The sequence below is a fragment of the Meleagris gallopavo genome, chromosome 14 (genome assembly GCF_000146605.3).
Source record: "Meleagris gallopavo isolate NT-WF06-2002-E0010 breed Aviagen turkey brand Nicholas breeding stock chromosome 14, Turkey_5.1, whole genome shotgun sequence".
Taxonomy (NCBI): Eukaryota; Metazoa; Chordata; class Aves; order Galliformes; family Phasianidae; genus Meleagris; species Meleagris gallopavo.
In genome coordinates, this window is record NC_015024.2 from 12,733,111 (window position 1) to 12,754,488 (window position 21,378).

Sequence of the window (21,378 nt, forward strand, 5' to 3'; positions counted from 1 at the left end):
AATTTACATTGTTGGTCTGAACACAGTGGAAGGAAGTGCCTTCCGGAAGTGCCTCCCTGTTTATTAACTACTACCTGTAGTGGTGGTCTATAATAAAGCTCAAAGTTAGTAGACATAAATTCCAGCTATATTGCCTTTTTCTAAAGGTGGGAGACACTTCCTGAAAATATCTTGAGGTTCTCCTAAGCATTTCTTATGTTTGGAGATCCAGAAAACACCTTTTTCCCCCGATACTCTCACTGCTAAATGATACTCTTCTCTGACATTAGCTGCTGCTCCTGCATAGGCCGCCCACTGAAACTTCTTCAAAAAATTAAATAGCAAAATTCTCCTTTGAACTAATTGCAACTGATGAATTGATGAACCCTTGGAATTTTTTGGTGGAAGCTGCCAAAGCATGTGAGAAAGTGTTATTTTGCTACATGGATTGCAACATTAAAATATAAGTGGCATTGTCTCAAAAGCATGTTTTTTGAAGTGATCTTGTTAGCTTGTGAAACCTTAGACAATAAACCTTAAAAAAGATATTGGAATAGATCTCTGTGAAACCATGCATCTACCACCTACAGTTTAGTGGACCAACTTCTACTCTCAGTTATATGCAAGCAGAAACGCTGATGGCAGTTCAGAGCAGTGTGCCTAAGACATCTACAAACTGGCCAGGGCCTATCCACAGCATGCAGGGAGATGTAGCTGGAGACAACTGGGCAGGTTGGGGTCAGCTCATCCTTGCCCACATTTGGGCCCAGACAGCAGGCACAGTGATGTCCTGAAGCAGCTTGAGGGATATTGGAAGTGATGCTGGTTGCTTTGCTCTGCTCTGCTCTGCTCTGCCCTGTGAACATTGCTGGCATACTCAGAAGTAGTTTTCATTCTTTTTTCTTTGCTACATTCTATTCTTACTTAGACATACCTTCGATTTCCTTAGATCTATGAACTCTAAAGCCAATCTCCTGGCTGCCTCCAGGAGGTACGCAGTACAACTTTTCAGATCCAAAATCTAAAAAGTCTTTTTGTAAAGGAATGGTTTTATTCATTATCTGTGTGACTTCCCATGGCATACACGCTTGTTTATTGTTCATGAAACCACATCACCCATAGGCATGTGGTTAGCTGTACGAATTTGCACTGAGACCCAAATCATTATCATTATTCATAATTATCTACGCTACTTGATCTAGAGAAACGTGGGACAAAGGAGATATCATCAACTGAGTCAACCACTGAATATTGCAGCTGAGGAGTAAATGTAAACTCACACAAGCGTTGTGCCTTACTGACATATCTATAATCAGTGGCAGAATTCTGAACCATCCCTAGAACTCAGCTAAACAAAATTATTTCTCTATGTCCTTTTTCTTTGCCCAACATACCCAGTTCATTTTGGCAACATGTACGTTATCTTTGTATGGATATCTTCACTACAACACTTGGTCTGGGCAAGATCTCCCTCAGCAAACCAGCTCCTGTTCCCATTTGTTTATTTTTCCATAGTTGGATTGCACCTGCACTTAGTCCATTTTGGTGGAGTTGAATAGGAATAACAGTAGCACCATAGCTGCAAATCTGTGTGTTTTACACACTGCAAAACAAAGGACATTCCCATCAGTCCTCCTTTGTTCTCACTGCAAAACCTGCTCCATGAGAGCAGTGCAGAAGTGCTCCTCTGTGTATCGTAGATAGTATCAAACATTGGAATATGCACCAATTCCTCTTTCATCCTCCCCCTGTTGTTTGGTCAGAGCATTTCTGCTCTGGTCCATGCGTTGTTCTGGAACGTGCTGTGGCTTTCCAGGTTCGTCTCCCAGCCCATGGGCACGACAGGCATTGAGGCTCTGCTGTCAGCAGGACTTGTCCTGAGATCAGTACAGAGATAGGTGAGGACTGACACCAAGGCAAAGCTCAAAACTCTACATAAAAAAAGCCAGTCCAGAGAAACGCAGCTCGTAAAGAACAGAGCAGCTGGCCCATGCAGCTGGTTCAGTTAGCATATTGTTCCAGATGTCTTTCACCATTTTTAATATAACTAAAATGTCTCAGATGTGATGCCAGTCCTTTCAGCTGTGTCTAGACTGTGAGACTCAGAAGCACTTCCCAGTGCTTGGATCACATTGCATACTGCATTGCAATAAATTAGGGTTGTTGTTTTGTTTTGTTTTTTAATAGTCTTTGAGCTTCTGATTTAGTATATTTAAAATAGCTAGTGGTAGAATCTGTGGGAGAAACACTGTCGTACTTCTTGAAGAGATATCTCACTCTACAAGGAAACTGCAGGTTCCCAGCTGAGCCTCTGTGTCTCACTGTTTTCTGCTAAGATGTGGCTGTCTCAAGGTGCATCCCAAGGCAGAGGAGCAGAGCTAGGGACTGTGACTCTGTAAGTCACTGTGCTAGGGACTGCTGAGGTACAGAGGGACATGCTAGCTGCAGCTGAGGACTTGTTTCTCAAGGGCATGAAGTTTTTCTCTGAGTACAGAGGTAGTGCTCTTCAGCTGTTTAAGACTTTGCCTGCTTTCTGCTCCCTGCGGATTTATGTTCCAGCACCATATTGTGAATTGTACCTATCTTCAGCTTCAATTAAATTCATGAATGCAGTATTGCAAACAGTCGTCCTCTGGAGCTAAGAAAATATCAAGGTATTTTAAGGAACATTCGCCTTCCTTTTTTCTCTGCCACCAGCTCTGCTCCTGTACTGGACAGAAGAATTCCAGGGAGCTATCTAATAGTGGTACTTGTAATGGAGGCTTCATGTGTTTACTGAATCACCCAAACACATTTTTATGGTGGCCACCTGGAATGTGAACAGATCCTTTTCAGAGAGCTGTCATGCTGGACTGCAGAGAGCTCCAGAGTTGCACATCCATGTGCTTAAACCTTAAATGCAGTAAGTGTATGTAATTAATGGCACAGCTGGGACCAGAGGATGGATATGTGTGAGATTGGAGTTGTGCTCCTTAGCAGGCAGTACCAAATAAGATCATGTTTAATGTCTGCACTAATGGAAAATCCTCATTGTTTCATTCTCTTGGATTGAAATTGGTTTTTTGCTTAAAGGAAAAAAGTATATTGCTATTACATTTATAATTAATGATAGCCTGATCTAAGATTTGTACAAGAAGATTTAAACTGAGCTCTTATTTTGACACATATAAAATTTTATCATTAACATCTTTATATTCCTGACTGACACATAGCTAATAGCATTGTAGCAGATAAGATCTTGAAGCAAGAGAGATGAATGTAGCTACAGTATTACACAGGTGATTTTTCATATTCTGCTTTTTCGCGTGTCTCTCCTTTATCAGAAATTTGCCCTTGTATTCATTTGGCTTGATTATAACCAAAAGTCAGTGATTATCTTGCAGAAAAGGATTCTGTGTTCTTCTGTCAGAATTCCTACCTCTCCAGGACACTCAGGTGTACTTACAGCTTCGCATGTCTTTTCACACTGAAAGACATTTTTATTAAAAACAATGCTTGATTAAACAAATAACTGCAAAAATGTGATCATTAATGAGGAAGAGTATCCCCGTTAATCAACTCTCAGTAATTTATTATTTATCTTCATTTATCTAAATGACATTTATTTAGATTATAAATTCAAATTTATGATTTCTCTAAATTAGTGAGGTCACTGGCTTCGAGATGATGCCAGCTATAGAGCACTTTCAGCAGGTACTTTGAGCTCCTACTGCACTGCTTATTCTACCCAGACCTGCTGTATTGGTTTTTTAGTATGTATGCAGGTACGAACTCCACAGAAAGCAAAGACCTTCTCAATATTAAGAATTTTTAAATGACTTTGTTGTATCATAAATCAAGTGATACTCATGTTATACAAATAAAACTGTTCTTATATTCCTGGCTTTTTTTTTAAATAGCAAGCAATGTGATCAGTCAGAAAAATTAATTATTCCAAATGAAATACAATGGCTTCAGTTGCATCCTTATTTTAAATAGTAAAGCAAGAAAAGCCAATGTGCTGCAGAATTAAAGGCTCTGACTGTATAAATATGTGTAATTCAAATGCATTAAGTCTAAAATCCTTTGAAGAAAGTGGGGCACCTCCCATTTTTATGCGTGGGTTGACTTGCAGAGTCAAGTACTAGCGTGAGTTAGGGCACGAGCTGGCAGTGGAGTTGCCTGCTTAAACATTTCAATTTCAATTTCAGTCAATGCCAAAATCTGAGCTGTAAGTGAAGTTTTTGGTTCCTGTAAATGCGCGCATTTCAGAGTCTGCTTAGAGTCCTTAGATAGAGAGGTCTTTTTCTAAGCCTCTCTCTAGAGGTGGACACCTGACCTCAATGAATTTGATGGGACATTTTCAATAACCTTGGCCTCAGCTGGGGCCGAATTTCACTCAAGGGTGTGCTATTAATCTCTGCATTATTCTTTATGATCAGCTGCTTTTCTTGTGACACACCAGATAAAGACGTACTGGGGCTTTATATCCCTATGTGTGGTGTGCAGTCTGATATAGCTTGATACAGCTGCATGGATCCTCTTTAAGTTTGGGCTCTGAGTGCCCCATTACTGGCTGTGGCATGAATCTGCTGGAATTGCACTCCACATAGTTACTTCTCCTGCAGTATTGCACGTAAAGGCATGCTTTTGCTATAGCTCTGCAAGCCTTCACTCTATCTAGTACATATGGAATGGCTGTTAGACTGAGGTGGAAAAAGTTTTCATGTTAAAGTAAGGCATAAGATATAAGGAATATATTGGATTTAGTAGAGTGCATAAGAAAATAGTTGGAAAAACAAAAGCATTTATACACACTGTGAAAGACATGGGAGAGTCTTCATACCAAGTCTTCTACACGTATATCAAATGTAAAGCCTTCAGAGATTGCCAAACTCCAAACTGGGCAAGGTAATATGAAGAAGAGCTTTGCTTCTGACCTTCTGTATTAATTCCTGACTCAAAACTGTCTATTCCACTCCAATACCCCCAAACCAACCAGTGAGCTCTCAGGCTACAAATGAGTCAAAGTGAGTCCTAGGTCTTATTATGTGGAAATGCCATCTCTGATACAGTATTACATTTTTCTTTTGCAATTGGCCTCTAGTGCTTTAACATTACAAAGGCAGCTTATTAAGTGGGAGGTAGAAGAAAATCCTTCCTGGTAGGATTGCTAATTGCCCAAACTTTAAATGTAACCCTGTCCTAACTTTATTGCTTCTGCATACTTTGGGCTTCTTTTGAAGGTGCCTGTCATCCAAACAAGTGTATGCATTCTGCATTGTCTGCTGCCACTTCTTAGAAAATGAGGTATAAGTGAAGGTTTTCCTCTTCCATCCTATCTAAACAAACACCTTTCTTGGCATTCTCCTTTTTAGCAGGAAATGAGATGCATTGTGCTCCCCTTAAGTTTTGTGGTTGTGATACTCCATTCAGATACTTGGACCTGCAAGTGAAGATGGAAATTCCACCCAAGTTTTCATTGTCTGGGATAGTACTGAAAGATAGCCTTATCTATCAGCTTCATTGTATCTGACTGTAAATGATTTTGTTATAAATTAATTTGCTTATAATAATGTTTTTATATATTTGTATTTATATAAATATAGTTGTCTTAAAGTATTGGAGACTTTTGCCCCTTTTCACCTAAGCTTCTTCTTTCTCTGTATAACACAAAGTCTGAGCATGCCACTATGGTGCCAGATTCAACTCATATTTTGTAATGATGTAAATCTAGAGTAATTTTACTTACACTGATACAACAGATGGTTAAATCCAAGCTAGAAAGAGCTGTAATTATGTCTGTGGTATTAGAGGTGAAGGTATGTTATTAAAGCATTTCCTTATTCTCTTTGAAGAATGTGTGGGTCTTGCAAAATGTAAGCATCATACAGGCCATATCAAATGTCACTCTGGTTTCTGGATGGGAAGAAGGATATGATGCAAAAGGAAATAAGCACAGAATATCTATTAGGCTCCTAATTAGCCATTATAGGATTCCATTAATCTCTTCAATCGATTAAAAGAATTATAGTCATTGAAATCTATTTTTTTCAAGTTGGAGGGGGGGTTTAACCTTTGGACTGAAGAAAGTGCAAGGAAAAGCATATTCTCTGTGCATTTAGCTGCATCTGTTGCTTTTCTTAGAGAAGGTCAAAGCTGTCTTCAGGTAACATCAGTGCAGATACCATTTAAGAGTACTGAGCACATTGGTATGTATTTCACCAGAGGTCCAACCAACTGCCCACAAGTAAGCGTGCGTGTATACCGCAGCTTGAGTAATTAATGCTCCTGGCTGAGGGCTCGGGGTTGGAGGTCATGAATAGAAAATTACAGGTCCAAATTAACACTTCCCTTTTCCATTGGTTAGCGTAATAGGTTCTGTCTTACAGCTTCTTTCTTGCAATTAGCAGCAGGGGACAAGATGGGCAAGCAGCCAGGAGGCAGCCATGTCCCAACCAGCTGAGAGCTGCCTGGCCTCTCAAGGGATGGCTTCTCCTGCCAGACCTTGCATGGTCAGCATGGCCACATTATCCCAGCAGTATAAAGACTGGAAATCATAAGTGCTTATTGGGCTTTTAACGTTTGTGGTTCTGATACTAATCTTCCAAAGATCAAACGTTACATTTGTTTCAACATGGTTTTCCTGAGTTTATGGGCAATTTCAGCAGCATAAGCCCTGTGTCTCCCAGTGACCTCATATGTCAACAGTATTTACTATTTATTTGCCTTTTGTTTCCCATGTTCTCAAATAGGGTAAGATATTGCGTTGGGTTATGGCTTCTGGGGGGAGTCAAAGTTGTTGTGGAAGAGAAAATGCAGAAGAGGAAAATGGGAGAAGAAAAATCAAGGATAGTGAACAACAGAGAAGTGAATTAACAGTGACTAAAAAGGTGGAGAGATGCTGCCACCATGCAGTGATGACGATAAAAGAAAACTAACCCTATTTTGCCATGGATCTCTGATTCAGACCCATCCTTGAAATTGGTGGGAATTCAATGGACTGGAGAGTGCGTTATCTCTAATGTATTTTTTGGCTCACAGATCACAATTAAAATTAAATTCTACCTTCTGCAAAATTAAATTGGACACTCGAGTTTGCTACAGTGAATCCTTGATCTTGGTTGGTCTCAGCTGGGCTAGACTACTCAAGAAAAAATAATAAATATGGATCTTTTCCTGTGACAGTGTGTGAAATTGCTATCATCACGCAAGCTATTTTCAGGGATATTTAGGATGTTACTTTTCAGGAGAGGAAAGATTGTTTTACAGGCTCTTGCTACTGACTGCTGTTCGTATAGCTCATTCCATTTGAGTGTCTTGGCATCAAAAATATTAATACAAATGTTGCTATGAGGTGGTGATATACTCAGTATTACACAAAATAAATGTTAGCACTTAAATATTGTTAAGTGCCAGCATTTCTGCATTCTGCAGCTTTTCACTAAGAGGAACATACACTTGTCAAATGTTTTGAATTCTTTATTATTCAGCAAATGAGCATGTGGTTAATTAAAGTAGCATTACTACACCGGGAGGTGATCAGATTGCAAACATATCTTGAACAATTGGCTCGTGTAAATAAAATAGAAGAGAGCTGATTGAAATCTGAAAATGTCAATAGATGCAAAAAGCCACCCTAGAGCGCTACCTGATAAAATAAGAGTAGAGAAGTAATGACATGGTCAATATTAACTGCCATCAGCTGGAGAGCAATCAGGTTGTCAGGGCTGGATCTATAAAATTCTTGCCAAAGTAGAACCTCATTTACACATACAGATCTTCATACCCTTTGCTAAGAAAAGCATATGTGACAGCTTAGGGGTTTTAGCTGCCAAAGATCTTTCACTCTGAATACAGTAAATGTCACATCTATTTATTTATCGTTAAATTTTGCTAAGTATCTGTAGAAATATTTGGATTTTTTCTATCATAATGTAGATGTTCAAAAGGAAAGGAATCTAGATTATAATGCAGCTGTAGTACCAAACCATATGGCTGCGAAATGGGAGCAAAAATACATCACTGAATTACTGGGAGTAAACATAAACTGGATGTGATCTTCAGAAGAATATTAAATGGGATACATAAATACCAGTGTGTTGCCATAAAATCATGCAGTCAGACAATAGTAGCCATCAGGCAATAGATTATTTCACATGCTGAAAGTAATCACAGTTGTATAGCAATTTACATTTTCAAAATGCCAGACTGAAAATATTAACTAATGTATCTTGGCAAGCGCAGTGTTTCTACCAACTGCAGCGGTGGTTATAACAACATCTATGCCTTTTTGGAGAGAAAGAGTGAGAAATAAGGCAACCATCCTACACTCCGGTTTTATTAGGATCTGTCTGGGGCTATAGGTTCTAGAAATAGTCTCGTTTGTCTTTAGTTCAGGTGAAGCATTTAGCTTTTTTCTTTTGAGATAATGTCTGTGGATCACTTATCAGTGAATATGGGGTAGCGTTTGCACTGTGGTGCACAAGTGGTCCAGTGAACACATATTCAGTGTTATGAATAGTGCCTGGCATGAGAGAAAGCTCAAATTCGTGTGGGTGTCATGTTCCCTGTTCTTTTGCTCAGAGCCAATTTCATGCTAAATTCTCTCTCTTTTGATACATTTTTGTGTAAAAAGGAAAAAGTTAGTAATTTCTCCATTCCAGGAGAAAAGTCTTCGTTTCTGCTCAGTCTGATAAAAACTTACTGGGTGCAATTATGATCTGTGCTTTCCTATTTTGGGTCTACACTGTTCTTTTTATACAACGTGGAAGGAGAGAAGATCTCATCATTCCCTTCACAGCTACCTTCAAACTGCATACAAGAACTAAACAATGCTTGAATTTCAATTGGTCTTTTTAAATAAGATTCACAGGGAATAGACCCAATATTCATATTTGCAGTGCTTAGAATTAGAAATATAATATGAATGTACATCAAAATTGTCCAGATTTATCAGGCTTTCTTATTACTGCATATTGAACTAGCTCTACCGCTGGGAACTCAGATCTACCTGTGTTAGCACTCAGTGCTTTATTTCCCATGTTTGCAGCTGAGAGCGAATCTTGAAGTTTTACATATGAGACAAATGGCAATCCTGAATATCTCTTTCTTTCTACAGATGATATGGAAGCAATTCCAGTCAAGCAGTTCGTTAAACACATCAGTGAGCTGTATTCTAATAACCAGCATGGGTTCTCAGAAGACTTTGAGGTAAGATTTAATGATCCTCTAGCAAAATGTTGTTTTCCTAAAGTTAATTGCGTATTAATAGTAAGGGGCTGTGTGACATCTGCGTGATGCTGTCATGTCAGGTAAATGCAATATCAAATGCATCAGAAGAAAGAGAGAAAGACCAATTTGCCACCAGGTATGAACAGTCTGGGACCGGATGTTTACAGAAGGTTTATCTGCACCACAGAGCAAAGGTCTGAAGCTGGCTTCTATTACAACTAGTGCCTTTAAGGGGAACTTTACTTGGTTTTTATTATATGCCTGCAACATGAAGATGCAAGCAGTTGTTTTCAACTCCATATTTCTCTTATAATCTGCAGCTTATTTTAGTTCTGTTGGCCCAGAATTTGTTTTTTCAAGTCACGCTAATAAGATACGTAGCCTTTGCCCAAAGGAGCAGAACAGTATTCACTATGAGAGACAATAACAGTTTTTGATCTTCAGTGAAAAAATCCAAACGATGGCTGTTCCTTCCATTTGCACTGTGTCAGTTCCTGGAGTCCTTCTCCCTCCATTGCTATTGGAGCAATTGGTTATTTTGTTCCAGTAAAAGATAAAGGCTTCAGGACTTGTTTGTGAGTGTTCACTTAATGTTAACTACTTTAAAATTTGCATCTTACTAGTTGTTTAGGACAGATTCTGACCTATAAATATGCTATAAATTGGAAGTAATTCCAAAGAAATGAAAGCAATTTGCACTGACTGGGTTCCAAACCCATACTGCCAAAATATGGTAAACATCACATAGTGTGAGGATGGACTGCAGTCGGACGCTAAGAATTCAGTATTTTCTGCCTAGTTTTTAGACATTTCTTGCGTTCAGTCTAATCTCAATCACAGCTGAAGCTGAACTTTGAGAAGTGTAGAGAAACAGGAGGAGCCCCAGGAAATTGCATTGGAGCTGTGGATACTGGTTTCCCCATCAGCAAAAAGAGGTGTGTTTGTGCAGTGCATGTGAATTACACAGGCAGCTCTGCTTACAAACAAGGCAATGAAACAAAATAGGTGGCCTAATATCTACAGCTTCTTTACTTACTGCAGTAAAGACAAGACTGTATGTGGGAATTGTTTTTAATGGGATCATTTAAAACATTTATCGTTGCTGTTTGTTTACTGTCTATAAAGAGTGGCTGCTTTGTATGATACCCAAAAACCATTGTGCAAGTTAGAAACATTTTGTATTCATGAGGAAGGCAAATGTGTAAGGTGTTAAAGTGATTTAGTTCAATTGACTGCTGGCTGGATGGCTGAGCAGGAATATTGAGGCATTTAACAATGTTGATGGTATTCAGGACAAACATTTATTCTCCAGAGAGTAGAATTTGATCAGGATGATCAAATGCAACTCACTCTTCTCAATTATTTATGAATTGCGACCCCAGTGCTATTCATCACAGCTGGGTTTTACACCATTTAATTATTCAAAATAATCACCAACACATTTGTAAACTTGGTCTGGCTTTAAGCTGGCTTTGCTTCAGCTGTCACAAAATCACTGCTATTAACGAATGTTGGACACCTTCAGTCCATGTTTTAGGGAAGGAAAACACTGCTCTAATAGCCCTATTTCTCCCTTTCTCCCAGAGCCCCCTGCTGCGAGTGCCACACCATAGCTGCCAGTCAGGAGACATGGCTTGAGCCAATTAGTCCTGTTCCTGGTTGTGCAGGTTCCCTCAGCAGGAACTTAAACTTTCCAGCTGCACTGCACACGAATTCTGTTCTCCCCACTGGCTCAAAATTTAGATAATCTCCTTTGAAGTCAGCATAGCTGCATCAGTTGTGTTTTCTCTGTCGCTGTGGTCTCTGCCTCCTAAAGACTAAACAAAATCTTCCACAGTGAAGAGAAGGAGTAGGAACAAGAAGGTCACTGTTTGGGATCAACCTCCCGGCTCCCTTTCATTGCTTATGTTCTGCCCTGCAGACACCTCAGGGGCCTCATTTTCTGCCTTACAGTTCACAGAGATGGGATGGAAGAGTGAAGCCAGAATTGTTCACAGACCCCGTGGGTGAAATGATGCCTGGTTTTTGGTGTGAATCTCTTCCTGTGTTTTTGGCAGCATGCTGTGTGTTGTGTGGAGTTCATTTTTAAATGAAGGAGGTGCCTGTGAAAGTAAATTTTATGAATGATACCTCCCTCCTCTTAAAATGAGTGTAATTACAGCAAGATCTTTCCTGAATGTGCTTAGAAAGCGTTTCATGTGCAGAGGAAAAAAGGACTGGGAACTCACAAATCTTGTGATGGGAAGCACATCCAAACTGATTCCTTATTCCCTGTGGGTAACTGTAGTGCAGGTAGCCAGCTTTCTTGTCTGGTGATAGCTGAGCTTTCTTCTTTGTACAGAACTGCTGAGATTTCCTTTGAGTCCCATGAATTTTCAGTTTTTGGTATAAGCTAGAAATATATAGTCCAATTTAATATTGAGCAACGTTAACTTTTTGACCTCAAGTCCACACTCCTGCATTATCTGTGCTAGTTTCTGATATAATTCTTTGTATTTCAGCTTGAAATTTGTTTGACTTAAAGCTGAGAAAAGCTCAAGGAATTTTTTTGGCTTGTTTCCAGGCAGCACCAGCCCTTTTGCCATTGCATATGGGTGAGATGCCATGTTTTCACTGGGCAGTGCTGGGGCAAGGTTTGGTGCCTCTTTCCCTGTGTGCACTGGGACAAGACTGAGCAGAGGCTGAGAGGTGTAACCAGGAATTTTCTTGGCATTGTTATGTTTAATAGACTTTTATAGACCTTTCTTCCATAAATTTCTGGCTGCTTCTCAAACCCTTGTAGACTCTTAGTGCCTAAAAGCACTAATGCCCAGCTTCCCACAGCAGTGAATTCTACAATTTGTTCCTCTAGAAAGGATTTCCTTTTGTTTTAACTCATGCCTAATAACATCTCTGTGTCTCCTAGTTTTTGTATTACAAAGTACATCCTTTTTCATTTAAATGCTTCGTGTGATTCTCTGTGCTTCTGTGTATGATATTATCCCTTCCTTAATTAACATTTTTGAAATCTAAAGTATTTGATCTGTTGTTTGAGGAAGCCATTCTACACTTAGGGTGACTTCTTCACTCTGTACCTTTTTTCTTCGTTTTACCTTATCCTTTCTGAGGTGGGGAGACCAAAACTGTGCACAGCGTGTAATGAGTGGATTTACTGCAGAGTTCTGCAGGAGCACAGTGATGTTTTCTCTTTGGTTTTCTATTACTTTCATCCTTCCTAACATACTATTTGTTTTTTAACAACTATTGAGCACTCAGCTGACACCTCTAGAAAACTATCAGCTGTGACCCCAAGGTCTCGTCACTGAATGGCAATAGCAAATTGAGAAGCTGTCAGTGTGTATATATAGTTAGGGTTGTTTTTCTCAAGTACATCGCTTTGCATTTATCAACATTGAATTTCATTTGCCATTTTATCATTCAGCCACTTGGTATTGGGAGATCATTCTGCTTTCCTTAGCAAACAGCTTTTTTTTTTTATTTTTTTAATTATCCTGAATAATTTTTGTATTATAAACACACTTTGTCTCCTTTGCAGTCCATTTATGAATAGATTAGGTCCCCATGACGTCCCACTGGAGAAATGTGAACACTGACAATTCCCACGTGGTAAATACCTGTTCATATGCAAGAGGAATTTTCCTTTTGCTCCACAACAGATCCGTTTTTTGAGTAATGTTTTCTGAGAGGCCTTTTCAAAAACATTTCAGAAATCCATATATGTGACTCTCTTCTAGACTGTCCTTGCCCATGGGCTTCCTCAGGGACCTCTCCACAGTGTGTTAGAGGCACTCACTAACTCTGCTATTTATTATAGTGTCTAGCAGTTTTCCCCATAGACCAGTCAGACTTAGTGGGCTGTAGTGCCTGAAATCCCTTCTGATTCTCTTTTGCAAAACTGGTGTCACATTCACCATCTTCTATTCCCCTGATACTCAGTCTCATTACACAGGGCATGTGCCCTCCAAATTCTTGTATCAAAAAGAGTGTGAAGTGCCACCTCCCACAGTAGAGCTTTCCACTCCCTCCTCCTGGCCTGTTTCTGGAAGAACACAGTAATTTCTTTTCATAGTCATGTCCTTTCGCTCTGAGAATGGAACATTAAGCCAAGAAATCACCCTCCATCCCCAAAGCTAACTATGAATTTGCGTATTATAATGTCCTCCTTGGATTTCTGAGAACCGATGATTTTATTTACCTCCCCCCAAATTCTGAGTGGGTCGGTCAGCACTGCTGCAGGAGCGATTAGAGTGGGTGAGTGCAGTCTCTGCAGACCTCTCTCCTGCCTGTGGCTGTCCGAGTGCAATGAATCATTGCCAATTTGGAGTCTGAACAGGCTCGCTGAACTCGGAGGCAGGCTGTCTAGCTCCCTCATCACATAAATTGAAAATATCTTTATACTCCAGTGGCACCTTCTTCTAAATGTCTTAAAGTGTACGAAAATAACAAATCCATATCTTCAGTGATGGGGCAGGGATTTGCTGGCGTTATTCTCATGGTTATTGCAACTCGGGGCAGGGGTCACTAGCTCTCTTTAACCAGCGACCTCGGAATGTTATTCTCTTATGAAGGGCTGCATTGAAGACTGAGATAATGCTGCGCTTTGCACATTTCTTGAGACACTAAAAATGCTGTGTAGTTATACTGGCATCCTTTACAGATTAGACGCAGCGTACACCAGACTCATACTTATTACTGTATCTACACCAAGGAATTTGGCAGTAGAAAGATGCCATTTCAAAAGCATGCTGCTAGCAAACATTGCTGCATTGGGAAATGTTTTAGAATCCTGACCTAAAACTGCCATAATTAAAGGTATTCTCAGGCTGTGCATTGCTGCAGTGAAAGCAAAGGGAAGCAGCGCTGTGCAGCTGGAGGATGAAGGATCCCTGCAGAGGAGGGCCTTCCTGGAGTCTAGCTTACTGCCAGATCCAGACCAACAAGCTGGCATGAATTAAGAGATAAAGTTGAAGAGAAACAGCAAAAGAAATTCAGATACCATTCTATCTTTTAGATTGAAAAAGACCTTTAAGATCATCAAGTCCAAACGTCAACCTGACCTACCATTCACATTACTAAACCAGGTCCCCTAGTGCCACATCCACACACTTCTTAAATACCTCCTGGCTGGCTGTCACTAATGATATTCTCAAAAGTCTATGCCTAGAAGCCCCACTCAGAGGAACCATAGCTGCACTTGAGGAGTGTGAGGTTTTGGTCATATTCCCACCTCCATACTTACCGAAGGGCAGGATGCAGTGAGCAGATGCTCCACCATCCTCTGCTCTCACATCTGCAGGCAGCACCTGGGCGTACAGCCCAGCAGCATACACACCTCAGTGGTCCCAACTTGCTCACACTTGCATCAATTTTTCACTCTTTATTCATGAGTCCTCCGCTGTTATTCCGGTAGTCAGTCCTTTTGGTTTATTTATTTTCCCCTTCTGTCTATGCTGTCCCCAGCTCACCTCTCTCTTGAGTGCCATCAGAGAGTTTCTACTAGTGCTAAATTATTACAAAAATCTACACTGGTCCTGTGGGAGATCTTCAGATGCTATTTGCTGTCTCTATTGGTGTGCCATCCTCATGTTTGCTGTGATGAAAGAAACAGCAAGAGCACTACCACAGAACTCTCTAATTTGGGATTAAAATAATAGATCAAAAATGATCTTAGGGGCGGATGAACGAACTGCTTTGGTAATGAAAAATACCACAATTATATCAAAACGTAGCGATGGATCTTCTCTAATTTAGCCCTTCAGATTAGGATCCTTCCTTTGTTCATGACTCCTGCTCATTGCTATTCATAGGCTTTTACAGTTCAGCTCCTCCTAGGACATCTCCTTAATGAACTAATGGGAAACAACAGCAGCACTGCATAAGGCCAAATCAAGAGACTGAGTTCCTGCTCAGTCACTGTAGCAAAAATTCCTGCTCAGAGCCTTATATTGCCAGCAAGATGCTGGAGCTGTTTGATTTTACACTTAAATGGAAATTCTTTGAAGTTTAGAAGAAACTAATCTTTAACTTGTTTCAGAAAGGCAATGAAAATGGGTCATTAAACCTGGGTGTATCAAATTCCAATTAGCATTAGCATGGACAATATAATTAAAAGCTAAATTAGCCATAATAGCGTAGACTAGAACACTTTTTACAGTAACTAACAGTCAACTGAAACGATGTACTTTGGTTTCTTGGGTTGTCGATGATAAGTTGAAAGGACAGAATGAGATCCTTTATCCATTTATCTTTGGACAGTAATGTGTTCTGCAGAGTTAAACACGAGGAGCAGCAGCACACCTTTACAATCACTAGAAGAGACTAAGCAGGATTGAGGAAACTGAAGAAAAGAGCCCAGAGCTGAAAAGTTCCTTTGAGATGAAAGGGTGAATAATGCACGTAGTGATAGGGGCACTGTGCTGCTCTGAGGTGCTAAAAGCAGTTATGTGCTAATTGCAGAGTTTGTTAAGGCTGCAGTGAGCAGCCTGGGATCAGACCTGGCCTGGTAGTCTGCCTGCAAACTTAGGCTGTAGCAATGATATGACATGGGGATGCCTTACATGCAGATGAATGACTTGCCAGCCAGCAGGAAGCTGGAGGATGTCCTCTGACCCCTTCTGGTCGGCCAGCCGCAGTGCCCCAATGCTTTCTTTGTGTCGTGGACTGGAGCAGGCAGGCTGAACTTGAAATGGCCTTTTATTGTTCTACACCGATGTCAAAAAAGACAAGGGAAAAGGAAAAAGCAGGTACATTGGCAAGGGGAAGCTTTTCTTGAACAGTCTCCTTTTGCTGTTCTTCTGCAGTGTGCAGGGTAGGAATCCACCATTGTAGCAGTTTTCCAGAGTATTAAAATTCATTTAAAACGTTCAGTGTTAAGAAAAGGTATTTTCAGAGGATCAGCTCTCACAGCGTAAGACCTTCTTTTCCACTGCTGTGTTTTTCACCATCTTCCCTTAATCTTCCTCTTCTATTAACTTTGTATTGGCCAGCTGGGAACACGTACAGCTGAGAAAACAGTCGGCATCAACATAAAAAGGTTAATTAAAGTGATTAACCTTACCAACAATTCCCTTATGGAAGAATCCTATAGAATTTAATAGAAAGGGATGCATTTACTATGTAGTATTTAAACTGTCAGAGAAAATTCCTTAGCAGGGATGTAATTCCCTATTAAATTCTCTAACTTTCTAGAGTATTCTCCACAGAACCTTACTGGATTCATCTGCACTGCATTTGGCATAAATATTTCAATGCTAATAACGTCTGAAGAGAGTTCTGTAGCAATATGTGTTTGAAGTAAGGCTTTTCAGAAGCGGAGGAGCATTTTTTAGGGATGACCTCGAGCAGCACAGCAAGGATATTACATAATTTCAACACACAGAAAAATAAATAAATAAAAGGTAAAAGAAAATGGCATTAAATGAAAGTAAGAGGTAGGTGATGCTGCTTTGCCATTTGTGACTGAGGCTGCACTGATAATGCCTGATGTATAATGAGAAATCACCTGTTTACTGGAGCTGACAAATGGCATTAGGGGAAGCACACACTGTAGTGTGGGGTTTCTTCTGTGTTAGAAATGGAACTATGAAAATTCTATTAGGAACAGCTGAGAGTTTTGCCTGATTCTTCTTTGTCTTTGCTCAGCTCATCTCCTTGAATGTGAATGTAGTGTATTTCTCCCTGTGGAGAAAAAAGTGATTGTTATTTGGGAGTGTCATGTGGATATAAAAGCTATAAAACACTCAAGGTTTCAGTATACTTGGCACTTTCAAAATGTAAATGTTGAGGAAGATATGAATATTGCAGTGCATCTCCTTTGTGAAACGTCTGCATAATGCTGAACTCTGATACATCTGCTGTTTGTATAGCATTTCTCTTGATAATTTTTCTCTGTCACTTAGCTTGTGATCTTTGTAGCAGCTGTGAGCTCCTAATGACTTTCTCTCTTAGGCAGGTTCTGTACGGTTATTTTTAAAGCCCATAGTACAAAGTAATTCAGCGCTTCCCCATCTATCCTCGGGGAAATGGATTCTATTTGGTGAGACTTTGGGACTTGACAGTGATTTGAATAACTAGCTTCTTCCACAATTTTGTTAATTCCAAACATCGATATGTTTTTCAAAAATGTATTTTAAAACTGCAAATATTTAAGCTAATGATAAAAAGGGGGTTTACTTTGTCAAGAAGGTTGTAAAAGAAAAAAATCTGACTCAGAAGTGGTGTCATCGGTGAGTTGGAGGATTGCAGTGATTTGGTTTGCTGGGCAGTCCTGATGGGTGTCACTGTAGGGCAGCCTGGCCGAGGGAAATAGCTGCTCTTCTGAAAGGGCAAAGAACAGATGGTGCACTGCCCCATTTCAGTAGCTCTGTGTTCTGCTCTTGGTGTAAGGGTGGTGTAAGGAAGGATCAGGTTAAAAGCTGAAAAGTCAGTTGGAATTAGGTATCTGACCTAACTAGACTGGTGTCTGCATTTCTAGCTTCATGAACACTTTGCAAGCCCAAACACATCCTGCTTTGTAAATGACTGAATAGATGTAGCTCCAGAATTTATACGTGGATACAACCTTTTATCTTTTTCACTATATTGTTGGCTGTTAATCACTGTCCAAGCAGTGGTATTTAAAGCACTAGCTGTTACCTTCAGCAATTTATTTTATTTATACTTTATAAAAGGCATCTCTTCAGAGAACTAGCAAAAGGTCAATGCCAAACTGAAATGTCAGAAACCCTGTTTGGAGAGGTTATAAGCAAATAAGTTGTCCTGCAGTCAAAAGTCTTCTGTTGAAATGGTTTTGATGTTTAATTTCTTAGCCTACGCTGTGGCCGTTCCTGCCTTTGAGAGCACTCTGTCTTCTGAAGGGGGGAGAGAGTGGGGCATCAGGAGATGCAGTCCAGAAGATGGATGGACTGCTGGTCGGAGGGGCACAGTAGACTATTGCAGTGCCAAGACTGCATCTGTCACCAGGTCTGTGGAGAGAAAGGCATCAGGGAGCAGCAAATGCCTTCTTAGTTTAAGCAGACCATGTCGTACAGGACAATACTGAATGACTGTGTTTAATCCAGCGAGTAAGATATTGCTACTTTAAACATGGTTTCTGTGAGCTGTTGCAAAAGGAGATAAAGCTTCATTCTTCGTGCTGACACATTTTCTGTTTGAATAATTTTATGCCTAGGAAGTGCAGCGCTGTACGGCCGACATGAACATCACTGCAGAGCACTCCAACCACCCTGACAACAAGCACAAGAACAGATATATCAACATCCTAGCGTGTAAGTAAGCACAACTGCAAGCATGTTTAATCAGCCAGGAAAGGCAGTCTCACAATGTGTCTGTGTGGCTGGAGGAGGCAAGTGGTTTAAAGTTACATTGTTCCACAACAGCTAATAAATATGTGGAATTGCAGCTGGGAGGACATTTTCCTTCTAAAGGCAGTGGATATTTTTGCTTCTCTGAGGCTATGATTTCACTCCAGCTTTTGTTTTGAAGTATTTTGCAGTTTGATGGTCCAAGTGTAGATTTAGAAGTTACAAGTTTACTAAGAAACTTTGTGGAGGAATAACTGGGATAAATTGATGATCAGAGCTCTTCTGCTTGCAAACATCTGAAAACTGGCCTAAGGGAAGTGCATGGTGGAGCAACGAGTTTTACTGATGATCCCTGGGATTCCTATGTATTCCCAAAGATGGTAAATCTTACAGAGTACTGTAAGATATCTGCTGTATTTCAACCTGCTTCAACTGTGTGTATGACTTGGACAAGCGGTGATCTTTGTAGCACAGTGCTGGCTTTGCCTGTATTCCTCTGAGAACTGCAAATCTGGACACAGCTCTTGAGTGCAGATTTCTACAGGGCTGGAGGTGTCATCCTTTCTCTGATGTGGAACAAATGGCAGGTGCAGCAGTTACTGTGGTTTAGGAATGAAAATGGAGAGCAACGGACATTAAGTTCCTATGTTTATAAATGTTGTAATAAATCTTGAATGTTTTTGATGGCATAGGAATGAAATGGGTGTATCCTATGCTTAGAATCAGTCGAGGCACCAGTAGTGCTCTTGCTGCATGTCCTTGTGCAAGGAGGTCCTTTGCAATTGTCCCAGCTGTGATTTTAGACATAGGTGTCTGGTCCCTCTAAGCACTGAGAGAAGCACCATTAGAGAACTGAAGCAGGAACTTCAGTACTACAGATCGCACCAGGAAGAACCTCTTTCTCCGTTGGTATGCTGGAAGGCAAATAAAGCCGGATGTTTCCTTCTTGAAGTTAGCCCATGTCTCATTTCTGCATGTGTTGGAAGCACCTCCCAGCCCCACACTGCTGCTCAGAAGCAGAAGGGCTGCCATTTTTTTCTGATTTAACCAAGAAGTCAGGTATTTGAGTACATGAAGAACAAGAGCTAAAGAGTGCAACAGCGTGATCCAAAGTCTGTCTTCTTGGTGTGTTGAGGGTGGTGGAGGAGTGGGGACATTTGCTCTGCTCCCTGAGCCAGCAGAGCTGAATAACTGCTACCATGATCAGATGGCTGAGAACAGACAGTTCACCCAGATGGCCAACAACAGTCACATTCCACTTCAATCCAAAGCCAATTGCTTCAAGGTATTAATAAGGGCTACTCCAATACATGGGAATTAGGATGTTTACTTGCAATTCTGCATCATATTTCCTTAATGCTTCTTCTGTTTTTTGTCCTGCAGATGATCACAGTAGGGTGAAGCTGAGGCCTTTACCAGGAAAAGATTCTAAGCACAGTGACTACATTAATGCTAATTATGTTGATGTAAGTTATGTGAATTATTTTTTTTCTCTAACTCTAAATCCTTCCCCAATGAGGAAGTATTGCTACTCGTGAAATGTTCATGTTTTCCAGCTTCACGTAATAGTTTTGCTACAAATTCCTCGCTATTCTAAATGAGAAAGGCACCTTTCTTTGTTACCTTTAAATTATTAATTTCTCTGCCATGATACTGCTTTCATCTCACTTGGCATTATGGTTTTCTTTGAAGGGTTACAACAAAGCAAAAGCCTACATTGCTACCCAGGGACCTTTAAAGTCTACCTTTGAAGATTTCTGGAGGATGATTTGGGAACAAAATACTGGAATCATTGTCATGATCACAAACCTTGTTGAAAAAGGAAGAGTAAGAGATTTTCTAGTTTGTTAGCAAATACTCCTTACCATCTCTCCAAATCATGTGGGCAGAATTTGTTTTAAATGATCTGGGATGATACATGTTGATGACTAAAATGTAGCTAAATAACTGAGGGTTACATAGCTAGCCATGATTTTACTTTTTTAAAAAGCTCTAACCACAAATACAAAGAAACAGCTCAAACCTTCAGCCAACCCATCCAACTATGTCTTTGTTCAGAGAAAATGCGATCAGTACTGGCCGTCAGAGAATAGCGAGGAGTATGGCAACATAATAGTCACGCTGAAGAGCACAAACATTCATGCCTGCTACACTGTGCGCCGCTTCATGGTCAGGAACACAAAGATGAAAAAGGTGGGTGAAGCCTTCACTGTTCTCATCCAGATGCCTTCTAGCTTGTGCAGGATGCAAGCTGCACAGGAGCAAAATTCAACTGTTGCATAGGCAACTTGAAGCAGCAGTGGATGGGAAATGAGTAAGCAAAAACAGGATTACAAGGAACCTGGTGATGGGTTTAACCTGTATTTCTTTCTCTCAAGTTTGTTACCGTTTTGGTGTCAGAGCTGCTGCTGTCATTACCTATTCCTGTACGTCCTTTCCTTCCACTGTGTCTCCACCAAACAAGAAGCAGAGCTGCAGAAGATTCTTTCTGTCATAGTCCGACACATTTTCATCTGAGCAATAGGACCGAACGGAGGAATTGAAGTAGAATTGAAGGATTCTTTGCTTCTCTTTCCTGATCGTTCTCTTCTTTCTGCTTACAATTTGCATGCAGGGTCAGAAAGGAAACCCGAAAGGGCGCCAGAATGAGAGAACGGTTATTCAGTATCACTACACTCAGTGGCCTGACATGGGTGTGCCAGAGTATGCCCTTCCTGTGCTGACCTTTGTTAGGAGATCATCTGCAGCCAGAACCCCGGACATGGGACCAGTGGTTGTGCACTGCAGGTATGAAGGATCAGAGAGTCATAGAATGGCTTGGGTTGGAAGGGGCCTCAGAGATCATTGAGTTCCAACCCGATGCCATGGGCTGGTTGTCAGTCAC

General features: G+C 40.5%; 1 protein-coding gene across 1 annotated transcript in view; it reads left to right on the forward strand.

Moving 5' to 3' along the window:
* The window catches only part of PTPRG (protein tyrosine phosphatase receptor type G), a 301,167-nt gene that overhangs the window by 266,971 nt on the left and 12,818 nt on the right, over positions 1-21,378 (forward strand). Inside the window, exons 15-20 of the mRNA XM_031555513.1 lie at positions 9,080-9,171; positions 18,362-18,458; positions 19,878-19,960; positions 20,187-20,321; positions 20,553-20,687; positions 21,109-21,281. Of these exons, the coding sequence (XP_031411373.1) occupies positions 9,080-9,171; positions 18,362-18,458; positions 19,878-19,960; positions 20,187-20,321; positions 20,553-20,687; positions 21,109-21,281 (715 nt within the window). The remainder of the gene's footprint in view (positions 1-9,079; positions 9,172-18,361; positions 18,459-19,877; positions 19,961-20,186; positions 20,322-20,552; positions 20,688-21,108; positions 21,282-21,378) is intronic.